At 50.3% G+C, this 24190-nt stretch overlaps 1 protein-coding gene and 1 long non-coding RNA gene across 3 annotated transcripts in view; one reads left to right on the top strand and one right to left on the bottom strand.

Moving 5' to 3' along the window:
* Window positions 1-24190, top strand: part of LOC309376262 — a 237797-nt gene that overhangs the window by 201976 nt on the left and 11631 nt on the right. The gene's annotated exons all lie outside the window — the stretch shown is intronic.
* STRN4 (striatin 4) overlaps window positions 1-24190 on the bottom strand; it is a gene marked incomplete at its 5' end in the record, with an annotated part of 182692 nt that overhangs the window by 155093 nt on the left and 3409 nt on the right. The window contains 17 exons of one of the 2 annotated variants that reach the window (XM_081922003.1): window positions 1527-3132; window positions 3247-3436; window positions 5169-5255; window positions 5468-5566; window positions 7308-7448; window positions 9227-9397; window positions 10871-10992; window positions 11176-11223; window positions 13998-14173; window positions 14681-14796; window positions 15272-15385; window positions 15883-16033; window positions 17431-17590; window positions 19498-19698; window positions 19837-19915; window positions 21207-21280; window positions 21557-21660. In XM_081922003.1, coding sequence (XP_081778129.1) covers window positions 3267-3436; window positions 5169-5255; window positions 5468-5566; window positions 7308-7448; window positions 9227-9397; window positions 10871-10992; window positions 11176-11223; window positions 13998-14173; window positions 14681-14796; window positions 15272-15385; window positions 15883-16033; window positions 17431-17590; window positions 19498-19698; window positions 19837-19915; window positions 21207-21280; window positions 21557-21660 — 2013 coding nt within the window. In that variant the 3' untranslated portion in view covers window positions 1527-3132; window positions 3247-3266. Of the gene's footprint in view, window positions 1-1526; window positions 3133-3246; window positions 3437-5129; window positions 5256-5467; window positions 5567-7307; window positions 7449-9226; window positions 9398-10870; window positions 10993-11175; window positions 11224-13997; window positions 14174-14680; window positions 14797-15271; window positions 15386-15882; window positions 16034-17430; window positions 17591-19497; window positions 19699-19836; window positions 19916-21206; window positions 21281-21556; window positions 21661-24190 lie in introns of those variants that run through there. The other variant, XM_081922004.1, reaches the window with a different exon arrangement.

Genomic DNA, 24190 nt, shown 5'->3' with positions numbered 1-24190 from the left:
GTGGGGCAGGGAGAGGAATAGGCCAAAGTTTCAGAAGTGCCTTGTGATCGGTGGTGCAGGGTTGGGCCACCCAATATGCTCATGAGATTCGGAGAGAGCACCAGTCTTTTGGAAAACAGCGTCCTGTCCTCGCCCTCTCCCCCTTCGCTTTAGGCTCAAACTACGCACTGTTTTTTTTAAAAAAGAAGACCATGGCTCGTAGAAACTATCACACAGTGATAACGTGATCGTGGTTACTTCAGCATCAGCCCTTTGGGTATGTCTTGGGTTTCGTTTCTTTTTTCTTTCAAATACTATACAGAATGTACAAAAAAAGGGGGGAAGGGGGAATTGGGGTGGGGAAGGATGCAAGGTGCTAGACAGGGAGATCCAACGCAGCCTTAGCTGCAAAAAAATAAAATACAATTACCCCAAAGGGAGTTCGGAAGCTGCCGCTGCTTTCCAGGAGAGACGCTGCCTGTTTGCTGCTGAGCTCGTGCAGGCAGGTGCTGGCGCAATGTGCACTTGCCCCCTCTCGCCCTGCTCACATGCGGGTGCCGTAGATGCGGACAGAGCCTCCCCAAAGGCCTTGCTGGCCCAGAAGGCGGAGGCAGAGGCAGCCCATGTGGAAGAGGAGAGAGACCAAGCCTGCTCTCTCCGGCTGGCAGATTCCGGCTGGAGGGCGAGTCCAGAAGTCGTCACCTTGCCAGATGCCAGGGAGAGCCGACTGTTGCTGAGCGGCTGCAGCTTGACCCAGTCTCCTTGCCTAAGCCCCCTCGGTAGTGTTAAAAGGCTGCAACAGCCAGCCGGCTAAGGTAGGAATCAGGTGCAGCCAGGGTCTGCAAGGAACAGTGTCGTGGAGCCCCAAACCCCACGCCCCCGATCCTATTTGTGCTAACAGCTGCCCCAGCTGGCTGCTGAGGGTGGGCACAGCAGACCCTTCCCCAAAGAGCCCTCCTAGGAGAGGGAGTGGGGCAACGTAAAAGAAACAAAACCAGTGCCCCAAGGAAGGCGTCGCTCACCAAACTCCCATGCAACAGATTCCCAAATTCAGCAAGTATCTTTTTTTTTAGTGTTTTTTCTTTTCTCTTTTTTTTAGTAAGGATTGCCAACTGCTTGGGTCAAGTTACAACACACGTAAGAAGAAAAAAAGGGAAATAAAAGCAAAGAAGCAGCCCCCCCGGACGCAGGGTGGTTAACTTGAGACGCCCCAGAGGCTCCAACTCCCATCAGCCCCAGCCAGCGGGGCCAGGAGGGAGGAGTCGTAGCTTAGCAACACCTTGCAGGCCACAGGCAGCCCAACTGGTGCAGGAGGGTCCGGTCTCCAAGCCCCTGGATCTAAAGGTTTGGTCCCCTTCCTGGATTTGGCCCCTTCACCTGACAAGCAAGCCCCTCTCTTGCCTGACCCGCTTCCGAGGAGCCTAGCCTACTTGGGTGCAGCATGAGGCAGAACCTTCCCATTACCATTCTGCCACGCTGGCCCAAGCATCCCTGCCCTGCCATGCTCATTGGTTTTTAGCCCTGGCTTTTTCTGGCTGCAGGAAGCGAGTTTGCTCCCTATCCCCCAGGGAAACAACGGCTGCGATTCAGTCTCACCTGGGAAATAGGGAAGCAAGAGAGCTCAAGTGTTGTGGGGCTTATTGCTGAGATGAAAGCTCCACCCCGCCCAGGGCTAGCATCTATGAACAGGCTTCTAAGGGTTGATGGCTTTTTCTTAAAAAAGGGGGTGAATTGGGGAACTGCCAGTTATCCAACAGACCAGACTGCTTCATTGAGTGGTTAATAGAACTTGTCCACCTCTTGCTCAGAGTGAGCAATCTGAATGTTAGATCCCCCACAGGCTCAGGCTCAAAAATCCTGCCCAGCTTAAACAAGGCGATTCAGGTTGTCACAGAGCGGGGGGGGGGGGCCTCCCTTGGCCACCCCCACTTCCTAATTTAACCAGAAACTAACCCCCGCCCCAAGGCTCATCCTTCTGCTCCCCTTTCTCTGGCTCCTTCACCCCCCCAGACCCTCCTCCCACATTCACAGACACAACGTTTCTCTTCCCTGAATGAGCGTCAGCAACTATGGGCCCACCGGCCGCTGTCCGGCCTGCAGGCGACAACTGGCTGGTTTCCCAAATCGGCACGACTCCCGCCCAACCATCCCTGTTTGCTTACCTGCGGTCTTTTCCTTCTGCCTCCTTTTGCCTCCCTCCCCCCTCCTCTTACCTGTGGCCTCGCGTCTACAGTATCTGAAAGCAACAGAGGGCAGAGAAGGAAGGACTTCACGCGCCCTCCCCTCCTGGCCCGTTGCTCCTCTGCTGGGTCCGCCTACGTGGGGAGCGTTAACGGCGAGAAGTCCTCAGCGCCTGTGCATGTGGAGTCAGGACAGGGTAGGGGAGATATGAAATTGAAGGAAGCACGAGGGATGGGGGGAGAACCTGCTGAACCACACACAGCTGGCACGTGATTTGCCGCCCCCCCAAAGAAGTCTTTAACAGTTAGTGAAGCAGTGTGAAAGCCTTTTGTGGCTGCAACCGGCTGGTGCGAGAGTAGTGGGTGGGTGCCCTTCTGTTTGCGTCTCGCTCCTCTTTTGGCTTCGGACGAGGGATCTTGGCCAGGAGAGAGAGAAAGTTGCTTGGTCCAGGGCTGCTCTGGTCAGGAACGATGCTGTGTGTCCTTTTCACACCCCAGGAGGAACCCGAAGGAGTTCCGACGTCGAAAAGAAGTCGCAGGTCCAAGGCGGCAGGAGGGGAGGTTTCGAAAACCCTTGCCCAAGATGGCAAGGAGGCAGAGCTTGCCAGAAAAGCCCTTCCCAGACACAGCAGAGCATCCCAGTCCAGGCCCGTGCTCTCTCTCTCTGCTCCCAAACTGGGAAAAACGTTTCCGCTCCCTGAGCTGGGAAAGAAAAAGCAGACGACCTTGAAAGGAGCGGGGAAACTGTTTCAGTGCTGGTGAAGGTGAGTCCCAAGGTCAGGGAAGCAGCTGCCTCTTCCCCCAGTTGCAATGCCCCGGCCACCGCTGTCCAGCAGGGGTCAGTCCTGAGCTTGGGTGGGGATGGCAGGAGGGGCCCGTGGCGAAGAGAAGAGTTGTTAGCACCACTGGCTGGGCCAGAGAAAGAAAGAAAGGACAAGGGGAACGAGAAAAGAGGGGGCTCCTGGGGACACACCTGTTGGGGGCAGAAAGAGAGAGGCACTATGAAATGACAAGGAGGTGCAAGGCCGGGCCCCACAAGGCTGCTTCCTCCTGCCCAGCCCCGCCCCCCCCCCCGGGCATGCCTTACCTGTAGGCCCCACCCTCTTTTCATACAAAGACCTTGGCAAGGGCATCGGCCCCAGCGCTGGCAATCAGGGCCTTGCTGGGATGGAAGGCCACGTCGTGGATGGCCTCTTCGTGCTTCTTGCGGTGAGCTGTGATCTCCTGCGTGCAGGTCTTGTTGTCGAGGTTCCACAGTCGGAGGGAGCAGTCGTGGCCTAGGAGAGGAGGAAGGGCCAGGGGGGTTAAGCAAGGAAGCCCATGTGCCCAGGCACGCACGAGGCTTAGTTAAGGGGTAATAATAATAATAATAATAATAATAATAATAATAATAATAATAGTAATAATAAATTTTATTTATATCCCGCCCTCCCCAGCCGAAGCCAAGCTCAGGGCGGCTAACAACAGTAAAGTAGTACAACATTCTAAAATCATTTCATTATAAAATTAATTCAAATCAAATTGATGGCAACCATTAGGCTAAAGTTCTGTGAAGATTGCCAAAGGAGGGAGTCAGGCTGTGCCCTGACCAAAGGCCTGGTGGAACAGCTCTGGGTACCGGCAGACCTCTAAGCTGCCAAAGGAGGGGACGGTGAGAAGCCACTTCAGCAAGGAAATAGGGTGTCGGACTAAAGGCCCGCCCATCCCACAAGCACGCAAACTGGGCCAGTTGCTGAAGTCCCAGGGCCACAGGGACTGGGAGGTCACAGGAGAGCGGTGGGAGGAGCTGGCTGGGCAACCCCCAAGGGAAGAGGCTCAAGAGCCAGGGGGATGATGGTGGGGTGATGATGAGTGATCAGAGGGAGAAAACTGGGAGGAGGAAGTGTTGGAAGCTGGAGAGGCGACAGGGCTTAGTGAGCTGGGAGAATCTGTGGCAGAGAGCAGTCCAGAATCAGAGGCAGAGGAGGGAGGCCAAGAGGCAGAGATGAGTTCAGGCTGGTGAAGAATCACACTGGTCTCCCCTCCCCTCCCCGACTCCCAGAAAGAGGTATGAAAAAGGAGGAGCAAAGACAGACTGTGCATGCGGGCACAGTCTCCGGTTGCTGGAAAGATGCCCTGAGGAGGAGAAATAGGCTGCGGGGAAGTGGGGAATTTCAGCAGCTGATTTCATGGAGTAAGACCCACAGGGCATGAACTGCTGTGCTCATGAGGCCTGAAAGCCTGTCCAAGCTGTGAAGATCATGTTTTGCTGATAAAATGTTAACCCCAGCATTGAAAACGGCGTGATTTACTGACTGGCTGGCTCCGCGACATTTATAGACCTGAATTTGCACCTTTAAGGGGTGAGATTGGAAGGCCAACTCACGCCCTTCACAAAGGATGGATTAAAACCCAGCAGCTGCCAGTTCCTGATGCCAAGGTCAAGACTTTCTGGAATAAAGCTGAGTACATTCACGGGAGGAGCCTGACATTCTGCTCTGCCACTGGGGGACGGGGACTCACCTTGCAGACTGGGGTTCTACTGTGCACATAAAAGCTTTGCCTAAGTAAGGTTACGGGATTCATTCAATGTCAGAGAAAGCTCCCAGTAAGAAGGCTGATTGCCGAAGAATGGATGCTTTTGAATTATGGTGCTGGAGGAGACTCTTGAGAGTCCCATGGACTGCAAGAAGATCAAACCTCTCCATTCTGAAGGAAATCAGCACTGAGTGCTCACTGGAAGGACAGATCCTGAAGCTGAGGCTCCAGTGCTTTGGCCATCTCATGAGAAGAGAAAACTCCCTGGAAAAGACCCTGATGTTGGGAAAGATGGAGGGCACAAGGAGAAGGGGATGAGAGAGGACGAGATGGTTGGACGGTGTTCTCGAAGCTATCAGCATGAGTTTGACCAAACTGCAGGAGGCAGTGGAAGACAGGAGTGCCTGGCGTGCTCTGGTCCATGGGGTCACAAAGAGTCGGACATGACTAAACAACAACAACACGTATGGAGATGGAGGAGGCAGCACTTACTTCCTGATATAAGGAACACTCCGTTGGGATCTACAGCGAGACAGGTAACAGCGTCCAGGTGTGCCACCATGGAGTGCACAGCTTTCCCTGCAGAGAGAGAACATTTTCCCCCTGAGTTACAAAATGTAGATATGTACGTAACTCCCATTCCTGGGTTACTTGGAAAATCGTGTTCAAAGGAAACCTGCCGACTTTAAACTGTGTTTGAGAAGCAAGTGCTCTTCTAATCATTGCGAAGGAGGCAGAGGTTACAGGTTTCTGCCAACTCATCCATTCTGGCCCCCAAACAACAGCCCTACCTGTACGATTGTCCAGGAAGCGGATCCCTCGGTCGTCATGGGCTGTGATAGTGATCGGCTGGGTTGGGTGGCTCACAACTTGGTTGATCTGACTGGATCCTGTTCAGAGAGGAAGGGAGGAGAGTTTAAGGACAGTCCTCGGACAAGCAAACCTTTGCTTGGATAAGAGCAGAGATGTGGAAAAGGAGAAACTTCTCCAAGGAGGCAGCCTCAAACTTTTGCTGAATTTGCTCTCGGGAGACCCTGAAAGAGAATGTGAGGGCCAGGTGCCACATGTTACTTATTTCTGCCAAGTTTTTAAACAGACTAAACATTATACTAAACATTATACCAGCCCTTCCCACACCTGGGGCCTTCCAGAGGTTTTCGGAATACAATTCCCATCAGCCTAAGGCAGCACAAAGCTGCATTGTATGAATGATTTATTTATTTTGGCTTGACATAAATATGCGCCCGGAATTAACTGGACAGAGTTCTAAATTAAAAAAAAATAAAAGTACAATGTAACAGAGGCATTCCTCCTTCGATGACTCAGGAGGGGGTGCTGTTCCCAAGATTATGCACACAATTACACCTAAAAATTTTTTTTGCTTCGGCTCATTTGTAAACTTAACCAAGCCAAACTCATTCACTTAGCTAATGCTACAATCACTTTATGTATTTCACTTGTCAGTGGAAATAAAATTCACAGCAAGCGCATTTCACTCCCAGCACCTTCTCTTCTTGGACCCAAAAGCCCCTTATAGCACAGTTCCAATTCTAAAATTTTATCTTCTCTGAATTTTGTCGAGGCACTTTGGTTTTTCCCCTCTATCCTCTTCTAGATTCCTCAGAGATCCCCAGGCCTACCCCACCTCTGTCCTGTCCACAACTACACCCCGGCAAGAGCTCAGTCGGTAGAGCATGAGCTTCTTAATCTCAGGGTTGTGGATTTGAGCCCCATGTGAGATAGTGGAAATGAAGTGTAATGTTACCTTGAAATTGTGTACACAGTATTCCAGTGGTCACACACACACACACACACACACACACAACTACAACCCAGCAAGAAACAAACCCACTCTTGGGGAGTCGCTAAACAAGGGACCTGTAAACGCTGTTGCTGGTTTTTCATCATAACCCCTGGTCCTAAGCAACCTAATCTAACTCACTAGGATGACACTTACGCTTGGGGAAATGTCCCACTTTGTGCAAGAGAACAAAAATGCCACCAATATATGCAGGTGTCTGACTCATTTCAGACTAAACAGAACCTTTATTCTCTTCATTTTTCTTTTTTCTATTTCTTTTTTAAATTTTATTGGAATTTTATTTACAACATAGCACAACCCCCCCACCCCCCAATATACAAATCCACCTTCATTAGACGTGAACATAACATACAACAATACCAACAACCAAATAAAAGACTTCCATTATCCTGTATCTGGCCACCTTATTTACTTCTTATAAACTGTTTCCTTTATGAATAATTATTAAGATTTTTCTAATTATAACTTAAATATCCACAAAGTCTCCTGCAGACATTAATCGAAACAAGTCCAGGTATGTATTTTTGTATGTGTTTTGTGAAGTATTCTCTGCATTTTATTCTCAATAATGGCAGAAACTCACAGATGGAGAAGACTTTTATTTTTCTACATCGTGTTTATTTATAAAGGGAATCTTTGTATGAGCCAATGCTTTATTATCCCTTTGGAGCTGTGGTGCCGCCTTCTTGTTGTAATTTTGTCCTTTCATGTTGTGATGCTTTATGGCTAACATTTTTGATTCTCTGTTTTTGTTATGTTTACACTTTTTTTTTTTTGCTAGCCCCACCCCACTCTCAGCCCCAACTCACCGCTGGCTGGCCTGGATTCCAAGGTCAGGACAGAGCAGTTGGCTTCCACATCATAGAGAACTGTGCATCCTGTCTGGAAGGCTGCCACGACGTGTGCAGGGTCGGTACCGGAGAAGGTGATGGAGGTAGGGATTCCGTTCTCTGCAGAAGATGGTAGAGACAAGCATCTGGGCACTGGGTTCTGGCTAGGGTCCAAGGGTGACCACAGCAGTCGGAAGGATTTGGAGAGAACTGGAAGTTGCTCTGCCCAAGCTATACTGCACAGAGTTGATGAATCTCCACCTAACCTTGAGGATTTATACATCTCTAAGGTGGCGCTGTGGGTTAAAGCCTCAGCGCCTAGGACTTGCTGATCGAAAGGTTGGCGGTTCGAATCCCTGCGGCGGGGTGCGCTCCCGCTGCTCGGTCCCAGCGCCTGCCAACCTAGCAGTTCGAAAGCACCTCCGGGTGCAAGTAGATAAATAGGGACCGCTTACCAGCGGGAAGGTAAACGGCGTTTCCGTGTGCGGCTCTGGCTTGCCAGATGCAGCTTTGTCACGCTGGCCACGTGACCCGGAAGTGTCTCCGGACAGCGCTGGCCCCTGGCCTCTTAAGTGAGATGGGCGCACAACCCCAGAGTCTGTCAAGACTGGCCCGTACGGGCAGGGGTACCTTTACCTTTACCTTTAACCTTTGTTTTGACACTTCTCTGAGCCACTGCACCTTTATCCCTCTTAAGAAGCCCTCCCTCCCTTTTTGGAGAAGCCCTGAATTATCTGCTGAGGGTATGTGAGGTTTTCAATGCTCCAGATGTTATTAACTTCTAGCTGCTACGAGAGATTGAGCGCCATAATAATAATAATAATAATAATAATTTATTTATACCCCGCCCATCTGGCTGGGTTTCTCCAGCCACTCTGGGTTGCTTCCAACAGAATATTAAAATACAATAACCTACTAAACATTAAAAGCTTCCCTAAACAGGGCTGCCTTCAGATGTATTCTAAAAGTCTGGTAGTTATTTTTCTCTTTGAAATCTGGTGGGAGGGCGTTCCACAGGGTGGTTGCCACAACCAAGAAGGCCCTCTGCCTGGTTCCCTGTAACTTGGCTTCTTGCAGCGGGGGAACGGCCAGAAGGCCCTCAGCGCTGGACTTCAGTGTCTGGGTAGAACGATGGGGGTGGAGACGCTCCTTCAAGTACCGTATTTTTCGTCCCATAGGGATGAAAATGTTTTCCTTTATTTCTCCCCCAAAACCAGGTCGGGGAACAGCGGGATGGCAGCACTGCGCCTCCCCGCTGTCCCCCAAGCTTGTGGGGCTGGCCGATGTCTGCCCGGCGCGAGGGGCGCTCTGCTTCAGGGCGCGCTGCGAGCCGGGCGCCGGGCGGCAGGAACTCCCGCAGGGCTCCCCACGCTGTGGATGTCTGCCTGGCGCGAGGGGCGCTCTACTTCAGGGTGCCCCGCGTGCTGGGCGGTAGGCTGCTATCCGCAGCATGGGGAGCCCTGCGGGAACTCCCGCAGGGCTGCCTAGGCTGTGGGTGTCTTCCTGAAGCGCCGGGCGCTCTGGGAAGCAGACTGCTATTCACAGCCTAGACAGCCCTGCGGGAACTCCCGCAGGGCTGCCTAGGCTGCGGATGTCTTCCTGAAGCCTGGAGAGCGAGAGGGGTCGGTGCGCTCTCCAAGCTTCAGCGAAAGCCTGCATTCGCCCCATAGGACACACCCAGACTTCCCCTTCATTTTTGGAGAGGAAAAAGTGCGTCCTATGGGGCGAAAAATACGGTATACTGGACCGAGGTCGTTTAGGGCTTTAAAGGTCAGCACCAACAATTTGTAGTCTGAGCTTGAGAGGGAAAGGCAGAGCAAGTTCGCACCACGAACGAATGAGAAGCCCTTCGGCAGGATCCAAGGGCCCAGCGTGATCAAAAAGAGGGGGAGGCTCACCACTGTCCGCAGTGTAGGTGCTGAGGCAGGAGGAGTTACTGCTGCTGGGGTCCCATATCCTCACCGTGCCATCTGCAGAGCACGAAGCCAGGCGGTTCTTCGAGGGGCTGAAGGCCAGGCCCCAAACAGCGTCTGTGTGTCCGTCCAGGACGTTGCCGAGCACACTTGGGTCTGGGCCAGGAACAAGAACAAAAGCAAAACCTAGCGCTGCCTGCCTCCCTTTCAAGCTTCGCGCAGAAGTGACAGATGGCCTAGATCATCACATATACTTCGGAGCCGAGGCCCAAACAAAGTTATTTATTTCATGCATATAATATTTCCCCCTTCGACACGTGTATTTCTAGGGGAGGCTAACAGAACTGCAAACAGAACCCGACACTTAAAAGTAGGAGCATCGTGCAGCAAACATCCAAGTAACAAAAATAAAAGAGAGAGAAAGCCTGGAAACTTTAAAGGCCCGTGCCAGAGCAGGTGCCAGGTGAGCCTCCCTGCGCTGGGATGGAGCCCCACAACTGGGGAAGCTCTCTCTGCATGCGTCACCACAATAGGCGCATTGGCTTTAGCCCTCTGGCCAAATGGAGGGCAAGGGATAGAGAAGAGCATGAGCTTTGCTTCCTGGTCCATGCACACGAGAAGGCCAGACCTAATAATAATAATAATAATAATAATAATAATAATAATAATTTTTTATAATAATTTTTTATTTATACCCTCCCCAGCCAAGACGGGGCTCAGGGTGGCTAAGAACCAATAATAAAAACAAGTTGATTAAAATACAATTTAAAAGATTAAGGTGCAACATTAAAACATTAGGGTGCAATTTCTTCATAGGAGGAGAAAGGAAAAAGAAAGGGGGGCCAAGGTGCAACAACTCTGTCTTACAGGCCCTGCGGAAAGAAATCAGATCCCACAGGGCCCTGGTCTCGTGAGACAGAGCATTCCACCAGGCCGGAGCCAGTGTTGAAAAGGCCCTGCCTCTGGTTGAGGCTAATCTAACTTCCTTAGGGCCCGGGGCCTCTAGGGTGTTGCTATATATGGACCTTAAGGTCCTCCGTGGGGCATACCGGGAGAGGCGGTCCTGTAGGTACGAGGGTTCTAGGCCGTGAAGGGCTTTAAAGGTCAAAACCAGCACCTTAAATCTGACCCTGTACTTGACCGGGAGCCAATGCAGCTGGAAAAGCACCGGGTGAATATGCTCCCAAGACAGAGACCCTGTGTGGAGCCTCGCTGCAGCATTCTGCACCCACTGGAGTTTCTGGGACAGCTTCAAGGGCAGCCCCGCGTAGAGCGAATTACAGTAGTCAAGCCTGGAGATGCCCGTCGCATGGATTCACTGTGGCCAGGTCGGGGCGGGAAAGGTAAGGCTCTGCCTTCCAACACGCAAAACATGCAGGCAGTTCCCGTTGCAACCTGGCAGCAAATACGTTTGTGGAGGCTCCAGCCTTGTGAAAACCAGCTGTCAGCAATACTGCCTCTCCACCCAACCTGGTCCCCAATTCTAAACTTGCAGGGTGCGGCGAGGCACCCCCAAACCCTGTCCATGTAATGTCACTGTGCTGAAAACAGCAGTCATCCCTAGATCAAAGAATGCAAGCAAGGAGACAAGATGCGGCAGATTTGGGGCACCCCCCTGCCTGTCCCTACCATAGCCATCGTAGGGGTCCATGCCAAGTTCCGGGATCCTCCAGCAACGGATCCTCGTGTCTGCGCCTCCACTGTAGCAATATTCGCTGTTGCAGCCCATGGCAACAGAAAGCACCGGGCCCCTAGCAGGGAACAGCAACAGGTGCATGAGAAGGAGTGGAAGGAACATGGGTGGGGCTGTACCCGCTAATGCTCCCCCGACACCCACCAGGGGGAATCCAACAGGCAGTTCTGCTTTAGGGCAGCTGACAGGTTAGCTAGGGATCAATGCCTTCCCCTTGCGCCTGCTCGACTCCTATACACACCTGTGTGCCCTGAATGCATAGACTGGCTCCACGTCGAGCGCTGCATTCCTGTAACAACAAAGAGGGATGACAAAAGAGTCAGATGGGTGGCCTACACATCTACATGTCGTCTTTGCTTTTCTCACTTGCAGGCTGCGCTTACGTGCAACTCTCAGTAGCATTCCTTATTGAGGGCTTATGGAGGGCTGTGGTTTCCGCCCCCCCCCCACACCTTAAGGCCACTATAGTGATAAAAACAGGAGTGTCATGTTCACTACCCTAAGCTCTATGCATGGGGTGGGGACCCTAGTGTAGTTATTTCTAATAATAATAATAATAATAATAATAATAATAATAATAATAATAATAACAACAACAACAACAATAATAATTTATTAATTTATTATTAATTTATTATTTATACCACGCCCATCTGGCTGAGTTTCCCCAGCCACTCTGGGCGGCTCCCAATCAAGTGTTAAAAACAGTACAGTGTTATGTATTAAAATCTTCCCTGAACAGGGCTGCCTTCAGATGTCTTTTAAAAATAGGACAGCTGCTTATTTCCTTGACATCTGATGGGAGGGTGTTCCACAGGGCGGGCGCCACTACCGAGAAGGCCCTCTGTCGGGTTCCCTGTAGCCTCACTTCGCATAATGAGAGAACCGCCAGAAGGCCCTCGGCGCTGGATCTCAGTGTCCGGGCTGAACGATGGGGGTGGAGACGCTCCTTCAGGTATACAGGATATATCAAAACCTCTGACTTTGGGGAGTGGAGGGGAAGATACCTGCAAGGTATGGTGCAGGAGGCCCTGACAGCTCCAATCAAAGGACCTCACGTAGCAGAGCTGAGCAAGGCTCTCTTCCCAGGGAAGTGCTGCCAGTCACTAGGAAGTGAGATGGACCAGTGCTCCGACTTGCTACAAGGCGGCGTCATATTTTGCAAAAACAGCAAATGCACACAGTCCCATAGACAAGGATGCGGAACCAAAGGGAATGGGAGAGGGAGAGCTGTGGGGGTTTCTTTTCAAAGATTTGGGGAAGCACTACTGACATCCGACTTTCGGGGGTTGAACTGAAGCCAAGGGAAGGTTGGGTGCTCCAACTCTCATTGTGCCGCAGCTCTTTTCATCGCCTGTGACTGCTTGTTTTTGTATGCTTTCCTCATACAGATTCACAGAATCTATCACTAGGGATTATTGCTTTCTTTTTATTATGCACTTTGTGTTTTTACGTTGTGAACTGCCCTGAGGTCTATGGATAAAGGGCGGAATACAAATTTTTATTAATAATACAGTGGTACCTCAGGTTACACATGCTTCAGGTTAAATATGCTTCAGGTTACAGACTCCGCTAGCCCAGAAATAGCCCTTCAGGTTAAGAACTTTGCTTCAGGATGAGAACAGAAATAATGCTTTGGCAGCGCGGAGGCAGCGGGAGACCCCATTAGCTAAAGTGGTGCTTCAGGTTAAGAACAGTTTCAGGTTAAGAACAGACCTCCGTAATGAATTAAGTACTTAACCCGAGGTACCACTGTAATGGTAACAGATTCGGAGGGAGCTGGAAGGGACCCGCAGGGGCGATCTAGTCCAACCTCTTGCAATCCACGAACCATCTCCTGGGGGCATCTCTCCCACAGGGACGCTACTTTGTGGATCCCATCTCTCCCCCATCCCCACAAGAACTCTGGGAAATGGGAGGATTAAAAGACTGTACAACTCTCCACAGCCCTACAGCATTCCTTGACTGGGAGCCATGGCAGGCGGAGACACAAAACGGGCATCCATCTGGCACACAGAAATGCCTAAAGCATTTTCTTCCCTGTAATGAGAGACCTGCTGGGCCGGACCACAGAGCGACCTCCTCCTCCAGCATCGCATTTCCCACAGTCACCAACCAGATGACTACAGGAAGCCTGCAAGGGCAAGGACCCTTCCCTGCCGCTACTCCTCAGTAACTGGCGATCGGAGACATGCTAAGCCACCTTGCCCTTCTCCAGGGAGGGAGCCAGCTAGCTCCAGCTCTAAAGACATTAAATAAGTTGGAGTTCTTGTTATTAAATATGCCGAGAAAAAAGCACACCAAGAACTCAGGCCAATATAAGTTTCAATAGTGGGAGTGGTCCCTACTCGCAAATCAGTAGTCAATGGTTTCTGGTCCATAATTGACTTCTGCTCAATGACTGAAACTAAGACTTTCACATCGAATCTGACTATGGACTAACATGAACTTACTGGTTTCTGATCCATAATTGGATATACATATCCTTATGAGTTTGAGTTTGTAGTCTCTTTTTGAGTTTGTAATCTCTATTTGAGTTTGTAATCCTTGTCAGAATACAGTGGTGCCTCCCAAGACGAAATTAATCCGTTCCGTGAGGCTCTTCGTATAGCGGTTTTTTCGTCTTGCGAAGCAAGCCCACTGACAGCTTAGCGGATTAGCGCTATTAGCGGTTTAGCGGCTTTTAGCGGCTTATCAGCTTAGCGGATCAGCTGATAAGCGGCTTAGCTGCTTAGAAAAAGGGGGGAGGGGAAAACACCCGCAGGAACTCGCAAGACATTTTCGTCTTGCGAAGCAAGCCCATAGGGAAATTCGTTTTGCGAAGCGCCTCCAAAACGGAAAACCCTTTCCTCTAGCGGGTTTTCCGTCTAGCGGGTTTTCCGTCTAGCAGGTTTTCCGTCTTGCGGGGCACCACTGTACATACTTTTGAATGGATTAGTTTTTGTTACAATTGGCTATTGATTTGCGAGTAGGGACCGCTCCCACTACTGAAATTTATATTGGCCTGAGTTCTTGGTGTGCCTTTTTCCAGCTCTAAAGACATCAGGTCCTCCCTGCGCTCACTTTTTGGCGGCCACCGTCTTCTGGAGGTTCCACAGCTTCAGCGTGCCGTCCTCCGAGGCGGTGACCAGCGCAGACTCGGAGTGATGGAAGACCAAGGCCCGAATGCCATCGTAGTGGCTCCGTAGGGTGAACTTGGGGTTCCACGTCTTCTTAAAGGCATCTTTGCTGTCCGAGAGCTGAGGCAGGGGTGGAGGAGAGGAGGAGGAGAAAGAATAGAGGGGCTGCTTAGTCAGGTGCCCCTCCCCAGCCCGAACCTCCCCCACTGCTACAGAGCTGCTTCCTCACCACCTCCCACTCATGGAAGATTACCATATTTTTTGCTCTATAAGACTCACTTTTTCCCTCCTGATAAGTAAGGGGAAATGTGTGTGCGTCTTATGGAGCGAATGCAGGCTGCACAGCTATCCCAGAAGCCAGAACAGCAAGAGGGATTGCTGCTTTCACTGCGCAGCGATCCCTCTTGCTGTTCTGGCTTCTGAGATTCAGATTTTTTTCCTCTTGTTTTCCTCCTCCAAAAACTAGGTGTGTCTTATGGTCTGGTGCGTCTTATAGAGCGAAAAATATGGTATTTCCCAGCTCAGGCTGCCCCTGTGGCAGTAGCCAGAGGAGCAGAAGAGGGCTTGAGGAGGCAGCGGGGGCGGGAAAGGTAACCGACGAGTCTTGGAACTCGTATCGCAACTCACATCGCAACTTAGCTCATTGTCGTTGGTGACGGTCAGGTCCGCGAGGTCTCCCAGGCTGACCTCTCCTCCGCCAATGGTGTCCATTATAAAAACGTCCGAGGAAAAGCCCAGGGAACCTGTTCCGGGGAGGGGAGAGGAAAGCTTACGAGTGTGGCAACGCGCCGGCTACAGGACAAAGGAAACGGGGCAGGGTGTAGGTTGTTTTGGATGGCAACAGGGAAGTGTGGCAAACAGCGCTTGTGGGAAAATTAAAATAAAATAAAATTGGCACAAGGCTTGAAGCAGACTGAATGGCACGACTTTATTACCCACGTGGCTAAAACTGAAGGTAGAGGACTTCCCCACACATTAGAAAACTTTCACTGGGTAACTTAAAATGTTTGTTGCTTTCTATACAAATAGCAGCCTGGGATAATAACTTGTTTGGTTGTTATTTTGCATGCATTGCCCGAACACCAGTTTCTGGGTTAGGGGTGGGGTATTTCTTGACCTGCATGGTGTTGTGATAATGTTGGACGAATTTAATAAAATCAAAAAACAAAGCCCAAAGGAAAGGGGGCAGGGCATAAAGGACAAACCAAGCCTTTGCACCTTCATGAGATCTGGGTTGACTGGAGATGGCTGCCGGCATGGAAGGTTTCGGGGGAAGCCCATCCACATCTTGGAGGTCGGCTAGCATGCCCTGCAGCTTCACCCGGCGGCTTTCTGCAGAAGAGGAAGAGTTTGGATTTGATATCCCGCCTTTCACTCCCTTTAAGGAGTCTCAAAGCGGCTAACATTCTCCTTTCCCTTCCTCCCCCACAACAAACACTCTGTGAGGTGAGTGGGGCTGAGAGACTTCAGAGAAGTGTGACTGGACCAAGGTCACCCAGCAGCTGCAGGTGGAGGAGCGGAGACGCGAACCCGGTTCCCCAGATTAAGAGATTACCGCTCTTAACCACTACACCACACTGGCTCTCACCACACTGGAAGGGGAGGAGTTGGAGAGGGGACGGTCAAGCCAGCCTCTGGCCACTGCAAACTGGTGACGACCCAGCTGCTGAACCTTGGTCAATCGCGGTAAAAGTGCCCAGGCATTTCACCCCTATCCCCACCCCGATAGCTGACTGAGACACAATCAGGAGGAATTAATCAGGAAACCCCCATGCAGCCGAGGGGGCAATTCAGATGCAGAGGAAATTTAGATGCAGCTCTGTAACTACCAAGTTCATTGCCATCTCCGGCTCGCCGCATGTCCCCGGACCCCTCGCCGTTCTCCCCCGAGCCGAGGAAGTCAAACTCGCTCAGTGCATCCTCGGAGTCCTCGTCGTCGTCTTCATCCTCCACTTCTGGCATCAGGGGCTTGTTGGTGAGCTGCCAAGAGGGACAGGGGCAAATCAGAGCTTGGATGTGCATTGTGGCCACATCTGCATGGGCAAGCACCAGCCTGACAAGAGAACCTCCCCGCCTGAAACTAAGGAGCACGACCGGGCCAGTTTATGGCCTGCTGCAGGTGGGTTTTGTAGGTATCCATGTCCCTTTGTGTCCTCAGAACAGTAGCTGGGGGGGGGGGCACAGAATGAAAAGGCCCAACTCCCAGGCCCACCGTTCCTAACAAAGAGATTCCTGAGACCACTGTGGACTTACAAGTCCTTTGCGGGCATGTCACTGGGCAAAGACTGGCAGGAGAGGATTTACACTTTGCTTTTTCCACTTGAATACAATAATAAAGAGTATTTAAAGTGTGGCAAAATGCCAACACAACAGCCTCAACTGTGAATGGGAGTCACAAGCCTAAAGGGGGGAAACTATTGGAATAATGGATGAGATTTCACTGCCCTGGCAGAGCCGGGGACAGAAGCTACAATCCAAATGCCTGTTTTGCCTTGCTCCTGCTTCCCACAAAGGGGGAGGAGATGACGGACCATCCCTGGAGGAGTATGCTGATTTGGAATAGCTGGCCTGATACTAGACTTTGGGGAGGGGGGAGTAGGTTATAAGGGGGACATTAGTGGGTGGGAATATTCTTTGTTTATTATTTGAGCATAGTTAATGTTTGTTCCCGTGAATGTTATATTAAACAATAGATTGCTGCGTTGTATGACACCCCCTTTCCTTATACTCTGTGGGTGTGTGGGTGCATATGTACACACACACACACACACACACACACACACACACACACGATATATAAATTGCTGAAAGTCACTTGGAGAACTAAGCTAAAAAGTTTAAGAAATACAGTGATACCTCAGGTAAAGTACTTAATTCGTTCCGGAGGTCCGTACTTAACCTAAAACTGTTCTTAACCTGAAGCACCACTTTAGCTAATGGGGCCTCCTGCTGCTGCTGTGCCACCGGAGCACAATTTCTGTTCTCATCCTGATGCAAAGTTCTTAATCTGAAGCACTATTTCTGGGTTAGCGGAGTCTGTAACCTGAAGCGTATGTAACGCGAGGTACCACTGTAAATAAAATATTTGCAGCTGCAGATAGCCCAGTTGGTTAGCGCATGATGCTGATAACACTAAGGTTGCAGGTCCGATCCCCGTACAGGACAGGTGCATATTCCTGCATTGCAGGGGGTTGAACTAGATGGCTCTCAAGGGCCCCTCTCAACTCTGCAATTCTATGATTCTGACTCCCTGCAACCTGTTCTATATTGCTAATAAACCCCAATTCCCTTCAAGAAACCTAAGCTCAGCCCCCCTGCCTCCATGATGCTAAACTAAGTCCTCCATCTCTTTGCTAGGTTCATGGAGGGGAGGGTACCTTTACTCGCTGCTTCTTGTGTTGCCGCTGCGTCTCCAGGGGCAGGCTTTCCAAGTCCTTCTCCTCATCACTGTCGTCTTCTTCCTCACAGCCCTGCAAGAAGGGAATCTTCTCCATCACGGAGCCACCGGTCCGGTCCTTTGCCTCCTTCCCAGCATTCCTGCGAGTAAGAAGGGTAAGGAAGAACAACTGACACGGGTCTAGGGTTGCCTCACGTGAAGACAGAAAAGCATGCTCATTATCAGGAGAAAAGCAGCAGAAAATTGTTGTATGGGGAATATGAACTCAGCTCCAAAACAGGCTTGAAATATACCGTATTTTTTGCTCTATAAGACTCACTTTTTCCCTCGTAAAAAGGGGAAATGTGTGTGCGTCTTATGGAGCGAATGCAGGCTGCGCAGCTATCCCAGAACCCAGAACAGCAAGAGGGATTGCTGCTTTCGCTGCACAGCGATCCCTCTTGCTGTTCTGGCTTCTGAAATTCAGAATATTTTTTTCTTGTTTCCCTCCTCCAAAAACTAGGTGGGTCTTATGGTCTGGTGCGTCTTATAGAGCGAAAAATACGGTATTCACTGAGGGATTCCACACTCCCTCCTCTAATTTGATTTGTGTAGATCCATTCCTGGATCAACTGACAGCCATCAGCACAGTCACTTATGACTTTATGGACCACCACAGTGCAAGGCTATGCACAACCTTCCCTGACCAGGGTTTTTATTTTATTTATTTATTTCCCACCTTTTGCAAGAGGCCATATTGAACAACGTAACTACCAAACAACAAGAACAACAACAAGACACAAATACAACTCAGAATTGAAACAGCTGCATCCAACTGTTAATAAATGCAATCTGACAAATTTCCCTCATCCAAAAGGCTGGCAAAAAGGGTGCATCTACACGCGCTTTCATAAAAAAAATACAGATGTGGGGCCACCACTGAAAAGTCCCTTGCACAGGCACCAGCACTACACCCTTTGTCCTCTACAGGGACGACTGCCAGCCCAGTCTCATCCCCTGGCCTTAGGGAACCTGCTCTTTGAAAGGTCTCCTCTGTACATCCCCTGGGTGTTTCATTCCCTACTGCTAGCCACAGACCACGGAAGTAGGAAAATATCAGAGTAACGCAGAGTCTGAACATCTGGTTAAAAAAATGCAAACTCTGTAAAAAGAACACTGGCCATGACCCTCAATAAATGTAGATACGGGAGCCACCCCCTCCTTGCAGCTCTGTGGTGAAAGTCCTATGTACCCTGCGCTGGCAATCAGAGCAGCGATATAATACAGAAGACACCAGTAAGGACTGCAGCAGGACTGTAACTGCCCTTCCAGAGCTTGGACCACAGTTCGTTCCTTCAGGACATTTGCCGAAGAGAAGAGAAAGATCGTGCACCAGATGGAACAATCACACCCAGTGCAGTAGGGGTGGCTCATTCGAAGGATGAATCCACTCCCCAATGTGCTGCTTCTTTTGAAAAATGTAAACATTGACTTTTTTTTGCTGCACTTATATTTCCTCTGCTGTGACGCCAAAAGGTTTTTTGTGGTCCTGAAAAATGTGCCGTTTTAAAAAATTACAGTGGTGCCTCGCAAGACGAAATTAATTCGTTCTGCGAGTTTCTTCGTCTTGAGGATCTTTCGTCTTGCGAAGCACAGATGCACCCTGGTATTAACGGTTGTAAGAAAAAGGAAACAAACTCGCAAGACGTTTCATCTTGCGAAGCAAGCCCATAGGGAAAATCGTCTTGCCGAAGCAACTCAAAAAACGAAAAACTCTTTCGTCTTGCGCGTTTTTCGTCTTACGAGGCATTCGTCTTGCGAGATACCACTGTAATCGCTAACCACAGATCCTCTGTGTGCCAGAAGGTTTATTGTGAAAGCCCTCCCCCACAAAAAACTATATTTAAAAGGGGGGGAAAGTTACAATTGGGCATGCATACTCTAGGCGTGTGGCTCCCAGAGGGTAGACAGAGGGTCAAGGTGGCCCTCTGCTGTGAAGGGGGGGGCAAGGCACATGGAGAAGCTTCCCTTCCTCGCTGCCCCATGGCCAAAGTGACTGATAACGTACCTTTTGATCTGCTCCTCTATCTGCTTGACGAGAAGAGACTCGCCCCCATTCAGCCCAGCAGGTCCTGGCGCAGGCCCAGTCCCCAGGCCGCTGGGCTCGGCAGCACCGTTCAGTTCCATGGAGCAGCGGCCGAGCAGAGAGCGGACTCGTTTGGATCGCATGTCTAGGATGGTATCCGTGTAGCCCACTTCCTCCAGGTACCTGGGGAGGCCGATCAAAAGAGGCCTTCAGTATAGGGCTGAGCAACTTGGCAGGCCCCGGGACGAGCCTGCCTTAGAGGGAGGCCGCCAACAGAGCAGGGCCTCTTCACTCAGCCCCAGGAGCTCAGTCCCTACTCACTGGCGGAGGAGTTGGCGCCCCTCCTTCCACATGAACTGGTTGCTCTCCAACGAGATCGGTTCCGCTGGCCCATTGGAGACTAGGAACAAAAGGAGGAAAGCTTTCCATCAGCAGCTGACAAGGAAACTACAGTCAAACCTCACATTACGTTTGCTTCATGTTACGTTCTTTCAGGTTACGTCCCGCGGCAACCCGGAAGTTCCGGAAAAGATTGCTTCCGGGTTTCGCTGCTCACGCATGCGCAGAAGCGCAAAATGACACCACGCGCATGCGCAGGAACGACGAATTGCAACCCATGTGTGCACAGACGTGCCGCTGCAGGTTGTGCTCTTTTCATGTTGCGAACGGGCCTCTGTAGTATGTTCTCAGCCTTGCAAATGGCAAGGCCAGAATTTGCTATTTAAAAACCCAGGAAAACTCAAACCACATGGACGGCCTAGAGCGGGACTAGGAAAGTCTTCCAGCGGTCAAGGAGAGCAAATTTCCCCTCCTCTTCCAGGTTCTCTGATCTTTTGGCCCATGCAGGCCAGCTCTGTCTCCTCTGACTGCCACTAGGACAGCTCCAGGGCCTCAGGAAGGTTTTTCTCTCCCAGACCTGCTATGCCTTTTAAACAATAACTCTTTTCCTCCTCCCAATCCCTCTGCCATTTTGTGCAGTGTCTTTTCAACTGAAAGCCTGAAGGCAGGGATTGTCTTGTATTCTTAACTGATCTGAAGACCACTGTAAGAATATCTTTGGCTAGAGAGAGGGTTAAAAATGCTTTAATTAAATTGTTTATTGATAGCTTTACCCGTGCACACGAAGCACAGAGTCTGAGAGCACAGCCAGGGAGTGAACTTCAGTATGCAAAGCCAAGCCTGAGCTTTGCCACTAAGCCAGAGCCTCTTCCCTGAATCTACCCTCCTGCCCTTTTCGTCAATTGCTAACGAAGCACCGGCATCAACATTTATTTAAATACTTATGGGCTGCCCTTCCATTTGTTTTGGCACCTGTGGCAACTTCCAGACAGAAAACAAAGAATGGGAGAAATCCAAGCTCCAAAAGTTGGAAGAGTAAGATTTCACTGGACATAGCCTGGAATGTCTGGAAGGTGAGGGAGTCTGTGCAAGATACTACTTAAGTAGGAATGCCCTGCTCTCATTCACCAGCCGCCTGAACCAAAAAAGCTGTGGACACATCAGAAGACAACTGCAGGAGCAGGTTCCTGGATGTCTCTCATTGTGAGAGGATGTCATTGCCATTCCAGGGGAACAACAGTGGAAGCACCTGTTTAGGGCCTGGCAGGTGGCTCAGCGAAGGATAAAGGAATATCACAGGTGCAAGTGAGCAGATGCCCAGACACCCGAGGGTGGGGCGGGGAGCACCATACCTGGTTCTGACATATCTGCTTTCTTTTCCCCCTGGTTCAGTTCAGTGCCAAATTTCAGCTTGTGGTACTTTGACCTGGAAGAAGCAGAAGAAACCTTAGGAGCAAAACACCGGGAGCAAATGAGCACGTGTCGTTTTCCTTACAGCGGGTGATGGGTGCAGAATGCAACGGTGAAGCGACTGTCGCACAAGGATACCAGGAGCCGAAAGAAGAATCCAGACTGCCTCTCCCCACTGCACCATGAGGGAAACTCCACCCTCTCCCAAAATGAGAGCCCAGCAGCGGCAGCGACCCAGAGGTGCCCACTCTGCCACCACAAGGGGGGCACGCTGGTGTGTGGCATGGCTCACCTCTCCTGCTTCAAAGCGTATTCCAGCATCTTTATCCTCCGTACAAGATCTGTCTTGAGGTTCTCTTGGCCCTTCCTTTCCCCCTGAAGAAAGGCCACTTGCGCCTGGAGGGTTAAGAACCGGAAGTCAGAGGCACTGAATTCTGACAGCACACAACAACCCCGTTCCTGCCCAACCCAGGATTATGAGGGAATTATAGGCTAAAATCCAGGGGCAGGCAACCTAAGGCCCGTGGGCCGGATGTGGCCCAATCGCCTTCTCAATCCAGCCCACGGATGGGCCAGGAATCAGCGTGTTTTTACATGAGTAGAATGTGTCATTTTATTTAAAATGCATCTCTGGGTTATTTGTGGGGCACAGGAATTTCTTCATTTCCCCCCCCAAAATATAGTCCGGCCCACCACATAGTCTGAGGGACGATGGACCGGCCCACGGCTGAAAAAGGTTGCTAACCCCTGCTAAAACCCATCTCAAAAAATATTAACAGAAGTACACACACACAACTTGATGTATTTAAATAAGTCTTCCCCTGACGCTGAGTTCCCTCGTCTCATTGGTTTAACTGCTCTGAGGTCACAGGATTAATAAATGTCATTGCAACAGCTTGAAAGGAACAGGAAAAGGCATCTGGTTACATAGGGCCCATGAACAGGAGGGGCTGCATGCTCAGTGGCGTAGCGTGGGGGTGCAGGGGGGCTGGCCGCACCAGGCGCAACATCTGGGGGGTAGGGTTAGGGGATGCAAATTACTTGCCTTGCCCCGGGTGCTGACAACCCACGCTACGCCACTGGCATGCTGCAGGGAGGTTTGAGAAACAAAACAGATAAGGCGGCAAAAGAAAGGGGAGGAAAACCCTCTAGGGACAAGGGCTGTGTGTTGATAGTGCGAAGAGGGGCAGGATTTTATATGTCAGCTCCCTTACTAAACCAAATCCTGATCCTCCTTTCATCCCCACAGTGACTAAGTGGAAAAGACTGGGAACTAGGTGACTCTGTCCTATTCCATGTTTTCTCTCAGCAGGCCATGAATTCAAAATAATGTGCTGAAGTCCTGCCCTTGCTGCCCTGTTTAACTGCTATAACAACTTTACATCGTTGATGCGATAAGCTGCATGTGGCTGAAAAAGCGACATGGTTTGTAAACTGCAGGGGACACTCCCGGTACGATAAGCAGGTTCGATATTCTGTCTTAGCTGAAGAGCAGCGGCATCTGTCCTGAGAGGGTAGGAAAATTGGAAGGGGTTGCAAATTGGGGCATTTCACTGATACGAAGCCGTGTCAAAGGCTCACAGACTTGCCTCCATCGGTACATGGATTGACAGCACCGCAGGAAAATCCAGCCACAACCCCACAGGTTTAACAAGTTCATGTTTATAGAGTGCTTTTGAAAAAGCTGGACTGCACTAAGTATGTAATTAAACATGCAGCTGAAATTCCCAGGAGTTTGCTTCTGTACATATTGCTTGGACTGGGCAACTAGTTTCCACTACGGTAATAAGAACACTTCAAACGGAGACAAAAAATATGCTCTTTTCCAGAATTGAAGATGGCTTGAAAGGGAGATTCTCTTTAGTAGTTCCATTTCTCTGCTGTTTTCCCAGCACTAGGACTTCAAGTGGGTTTGGTTGCTGCCCACAGTGCCCACAACTCACCCCACTTTCCCCGCAGGTAAACAGATTTTGCAAGTTTTCGTATTGTTCCAAAAACTTGCAAAACCTGTTTGATGAGAGGTAGCAGCAAGACAGGAGGAGACTGTGTTCATCACGGGGAAGCAAAAACACTTCAATTCACTCAAGATCCATTTCTCATCCTCAGTCTCCATTTCTCAGGTGCGATATTAAGACTGTCAAATGTCCCCGCTGGTAGGAAAGTCACATACTGACTTTAAACAGCTTCCCTTAACACAATTCCCAGCCACACGGAATCAGTTCTTGTTGAACAGATTATCTGAAATTTGCCCTTGACAGGATCAGCTGCGTGCACCCCAGGGAAGCTCACAAACGAGCAACAGTGGGTGGCTCGTGCCTTTGTCTCCAGCATTTACAAATCAGCTGTTTACTGCCTCTGAATACCATTTTAAGCTAATTATGGCTAGCCACCTAAATCTCTTTGTGAACATGCCTAATCTATCTTTAAAGCTGCCTATTATGATTACATCTCTATTCTGTCTTCCCTCCAAGGAGCTCAAGGTAGCATGTGTGGTTCTTCCCCTCTAGTTTTATCCTCACATCAATCCTGCGAAGTAGGTTAGGGTGAGCATCATAGCCAAGGGGGTATGTGCACTGGGATCCTGGCTGCTCGCCGGTCAGCTGAATGTAATTTCATTTTGCAGAGTTTCAACATACTGCAGATTGGTTCTACTAGATGACCCCAAGTGCCAGTTTTTAAGAGTGAACAATTGCTTCCGATTTACGCTCCCTTATCATTCTGGTGGCAGATAACCATTTGGTTTTTAAGAAAACCGAACATTATTTGTGAGAGGCAGAGCTTCCCATGGGACGTGCACTGTGATTTCAGGTGCTGCATGCTACCTCTGGTCAAACAGGTTTTCAGCACAAAACAAACAGTGGTTCACCAGAGGAAAAAAGGAGGTTGGGCACTTATACTATGAGCAGTAACTTCTGGCTACAGCCCT

Source organism: Podarcis melisellensis (genome assembly GCF_964234715.1).
Source record: "Podarcis melisellensis genome assembly, chromosome: 8".
NCBI lineage: Eukaryota > Metazoa > Chordata > Lepidosauria > Squamata > Lacertidae > Podarcis > Podarcis melisellensis.
The sequence above is the reverse complement of the archived record's forward strand: the minus strand, read 5'-3'. Positions and strand labels throughout refer to the sequence as shown.